Source organism: Cicer arietinum, chromosome 6, assembly GCF_000331145.2.
Source record: "Cicer arietinum cultivar CDC Frontier isolate Library 1 chromosome 6, Cicar.CDCFrontier_v2.0, whole genome shotgun sequence".
Classification (NCBI taxonomy): Eukaryota; Viridiplantae; Streptophyta; class Magnoliopsida; order Fabales; family Fabaceae; genus Cicer; species Cicer arietinum.
This window is the reverse complement of record NC_021165.2, coordinates 5,662,213-5,666,891: the sequence shown is the minus strand read 5'-3', so window position 1 is coordinate 5,666,891 and position 4,679 is coordinate 5,662,213. Positions and strand designations below refer to the sequence as shown.

The 4,679-nt window shown below is 28.8% G+C and overlaps 1 protein-coding gene across 1 annotated transcript; it reads right to left on the bottom strand.

Moving 5' to 3' along the window:
• Window positions 1-1,561: 1,561 nt before the first annotated feature.
• LOC101506766 (heavy metal-associated isoprenylated plant protein 7) lies at window positions 1,562-3,581 on the bottom strand. The gene is made up of 5 exons (XM_004503681.4): window positions 3,350-3,581; window positions 3,011-3,245; window positions 2,713-2,921; window positions 2,519-2,606; window positions 1,562-2,226 (listed from the first exon to the last, which is right to left on the bottom strand). Exons 1-5 carry the CDS (start codon window positions 3,356-3,358, stop codon window positions 1,793-1,795), a joined length of 975 nt encoding a protein of 324 aa, XP_004503738.1. The 5' UTR covers window positions 3,359-3,581; the 3' UTR covers window positions 1,562-1,792.
• Window positions 3,582-4,679: the final 1,098 nt, after the last annotated feature.

Below are 4,679 nucleotides of genomic sequence, written 5' to 3'. Positions count from 1 at the left end.
AATAGTCATACAAAATTTTGGCATCTGTAGCCGCTTCTATTAAGCTCATTAAAAAAAAAATGTTGGCCTCTTGGTACATCAATTGTTGGGAAAGAGATGGGAGTAGCTCTAAGGCTGCACCAGCAAACTAGCACACCAAATAGTTTAGGACGAAGATTAATATGAAGTGGAAGAAACACAATTTGTGTATATATTTTAAATGGCATCTTGAGATTTTTAAAATATTAAAAAAAATCTAATCACTTATATTTAATTAAAATCAATTTTTATCAATATCAAACAAGTTCCTTTTCTGTTTTAGAAAATATCAACGAACGTCGCAAAGAAAATTTATTAAAATTAAACGTTAAAATAAAATTTAAAAAATTGTGTATTTGATTTATTGTTATTATAAAAATTGATATTTTTGAATTAATATTTTATTTATTTTGTTTTACTTCTTTTAACAAATGATACATCTTAAAACATTTGTTAGTGAGCTTTCTTTTGTACAGCAGAAATTACTGTACTACAGTTTGCCTTTTTAGTTCACGACTCCTATATTTCTGCAAAATTTTCTTTTCCAGTTTACACACCAACCAAAGCCATAAACTCTTGTTAGTTGTCAGCTATAAATGCATATACCCACTTGTGGAAACAGTACGCAAACAGAACTTCTTCCAACAAAGTCACGGACAACATGGAAAAAATATATTTACTCCTAGTAAAATGTGTTTTTTTTTTCCTAAAAGGTCGAGATAACAATGAAAGAAACATGTTCTCAAATTTATCTAGTATGGTAAAAAACAATCGAGAAATTTGATATATAAAATTTGAGTTATATTTACATTAAGAAAAAAACTATCAATATTTACTTCTTTGCATTTACACTATTTTTGGACTAATGAAAAGTAAGGAGAGAAAAAAAAAAGGAGAGAAGGAAAGACAACTTTCAAAACCTCAATTACAAAGAGAGAATTCATAGAACAATAATTTTAAAATGATCACGGCGTTTAGCATTCATTAATAATTTTAAGGTTATACTAGAGCACTTGTTAAAAAAATTGGAAAATTCATTTATAAATAGAAAATCAAACTTTTTTTTATTATTCTAGTATAAATTATACAAATTTTAATAAAAGTTTTATATTTAGACTTTTAACAACTGTTTTTAAAATACTTATTAATATTTTTTATTTGTGAATATATCATTTTCTGTTTTTTTACTTTCTCATATGTCAAACCATTATACAAACGCCTCATTTTCTATTTATTTTTCTATCACTTTTTTTAATTTTTTTTCTTCGTAAACCATGCATAGTGTTAGTGACTTTCTAAAAAATAAAACAACTCAATCATTTTGTAAAAACACTTAACTGTTTAGTTTATCATGAGAAATTTTTAAGTTAAACATTATCATAAAAAAAATAAAAATAAAAATAAAAATACATTTTTAAAATAATAAAAATATACAAAATAGTTCATTATATAAAATCTATTTTTTCTCAGCATAAACAAGTTCAAGAAACATTGAAACCGAAACAGATATTAAATTGAAATTGCATTTATAACCCAAGGAAAATAAAAACTTCAAATTACTTATTAATATTTTTCATATATAACAATTAATTTTCTTATAGAAAAAAAAAAGGTACAGAGCGTTGCAAAACTCTACAGCTCATCTGTAGATTACACTTTTCTACTGCAGGAAAAGTACAGAGGGGACATCTAACCCAGGATATGGCCATCACCCAAATTTCACATACAAATCTTCTTCTTAAAATTCCAATATTACCCTTAACATTTCCATTTTTTACATAACAGAGCAAGCATTTGGGTTCTCATCACTGAAAATCTGAGGAGGATAAGCTTGAAGAGGGTATGCTGGATCAGGATATGCAAAAACCTCCGTTCCATACTTGTAATAGTATTCATTTTTCTTCATTTCCACAACTTTAGTTTCCTCTGCACCACCTCCATCACCACCTGATTTTTCACCATCTCCTTCTACAGCTTCTTTCTTTTCCTCTCCTTCACCACTCTTTTTCTGATCTTTCTCATTTTCCTCGGTTTTTTTCTCTTCCTCTTTGGTTTCTTTTGCTTCCTCTTTTTTCTCTGGTTCTTGTTTCACTATCACTGCTTGTTTCCCAGTTCTCTTGTACACATATTCCACTAACTTCTCAGTTTCAAGTACTCCCTTCACTGTCACAAGTGAGTTCTTCAGATCTGGTTCAGCTGATTCAACTCCTACATAATAAAAAATAATAATATTCCACATGAATCGCTTTTAAATGTAATTTTAAATTGAGATCAATTCAAAGTAACACGTTGCAGGACCACTTTCACTAGAATCATATTACTATAATATATTTTATTATGTTTTTATAAGAGAATCAATGTGCAAAACCGATTTTGACATGTAATTTAATTTTTAATAAAATGAATTGAAACTAAGAATAAAACTGACAAATTTCTGAAAGGATGGGGCCTGAAAGTGCAAATCTGAATTGAAATTGAAAGAGAGAACAAACTTACACACCTTTGATTCTTTCAATGCGTTTCTTAATTTCCTGCGAACAAGCTTCACAATGCATGTGAACTTTCAGAATCACAGTAGTAATCTGAGGCTGCACCAAACAACAAAATTAAAAACTATAAATGACAGTTTGAAAGAAAAATGAAAAGGGGGAAAAAAATAGAGAACTTAAGATTTGAAATGAAATGTAAGGAAACCTCTTCTTTTTTCTCTTCCTCTGGCTTAGGTTTCTCATTCTCTTCAGATTTTTTCTCATCTTCGGTCGGTGGTTTTGGGATCGGGGAAAGAAGTTCAACTTGTCTATGACTCTTCCTCTGTACTCTTTCTAGAACCTTCAACGGATCCGCTTTTTCTCCTTTAACAACAACCTTGTGAGATTTGCAATCAGTTACAACATCTTCAACTCCTGAAATTCACAAATCACAAACGATTAATTAATTAATTATTATTCAGAAAGAAAAAAAAGAGTAAAAAACAGAAAATGACAGTACTGACCTGAAAATCCTTTGAGTGAACGACGAACCTTGCGAGCACAACCTTCACAATGCATGAATACTTTAAGCACAATTTCTGGCGGTGGTGCAGTTTCATTCGTAGATTCCTCCGGTTTTTTCTCTTCGGCTGTTGGTTTTCCATCTCCTTCTTGCGTTTCTTTCTTCTCTTCTTCTTTCTTCGGTTCTTCCTCCGGTTTTTTCTCTTCCACTTTGTTTTCCTCTGGTTTCTTTTCTTCCTAAATTCACAACCAAAAATAAATCAGAAACATATTACACCAAACAATATAAATAAAAATTATAATAATTTGACATGATGAAGAAGAAAAAGAAGAAAGAAAACCTCTCCCATTGGATTAGTGAAACTGAAGTTGCTGTGAGAGAGAGACTCTGCGGAGATAAGTGCTGCTACTGCGGCTGCTTTTTCTGCCTAAAAATTTCGGTGTTTTTTATGTATGAAGTGTAGTATGTGTTCTTTAGGTTCTTTTTCTTTCTCTTTATAATCTAATAATAAAGTTAATATAATGAATTATATGTTACAATTCAAAATTAACATGGCATTATTAGATTAAATCATAAATAGACTGACGAGATGATATCTATATAAATAAGTTTGATAAAATTTTAAATTTAATATTATTCAATTTTAAAATTATATTTCTATTTTAAAATAATTAATATTTATTTATTTATTTATTAAATTATATAAAAATAATAATCAACTTTTTTTTATCTCTTTTCCTCTACATAGTTTTTGGTTGTTCATGGCCACTCCTATGTTCTGCATCATCTAATTATATTATTAAGAATCGACGATGAACTTGAAAATGTCGTTGCGATGACACTGAAAGACATCGAAACATATACAATGGAATTGTTTTTTAACAACAGCTATTTATTTTAATGGAACAATTTCACAAAAGGAAGTTAATAAGTTCTAAATTTTAAATTAATAATAATTTTAATTTTAACTAAATAAAAAAGTTTACGAAACTAAATTATTAAATTTTAGTGAATTAAATTAAAAATAAATTTACCACTACAAATAATATAATTTAAAAATAACATATATATTAATTAAAAAATAAAAATATCGATACGTTAATCTTTTTAAGAATACTATAGAAATTCAGTTATCATTAGTTTATTATTATTGTAAAAGAGCTTCGATTTGTGCCTCAAATTGGTTGATGAGAGGACCATCTGATTTGAAGCCACTCATTCTATCATCATCAAATGACGTGGCAAACTTTAAGAGGCACGTGCAACGCAGGAGGTTCGTGCTTCTTACACATGGAATGGAACATTTTGCATAATATATACTCCGTATATACACTCATATCTTACCATTGAATTAATATTTACCATATGTGACTTGTATTTACATTTACTGAAGTTTGGCATTTCTTACATCGACTTAGGCTGTTTAGGGAATCTCTAGAATCTACTATCCTGTGGCAGTTCCCACCTCACTCCCCTGCAACTGCCAGTACGCTTGAATTTAACGGAACAGATTTAATCAATTAATTAAATAATTTATTTAAATATCACAATCATTACCAAAATTGACATCAATCTGATATGATAATTGACAACAATCTGAACTCATTGAGTACTCTGCCTGGTTACAGATTCGCCATTAACTACCGTATCAGCTGTTACTTTCATTTTTT

Coding starts and splice junctions, on each gene's coding strand:
- LOC101506766 (XM_004503681.4), bottom strand. Junction 2,922..3,010: donor TTCACTCAAAGGATTTTCAG/GTCAGTACTGTC, acceptor TGTGAATTTCAG/GAGTTGAAGATGTTGTAACT. Junction 2,227..2,518: donor ACGCATTGAAAGAATCAAAG/GTGTGTAAGTTT, acceptor TTTATTATGTAG/GAGTTGAATCAGCTGAACCA.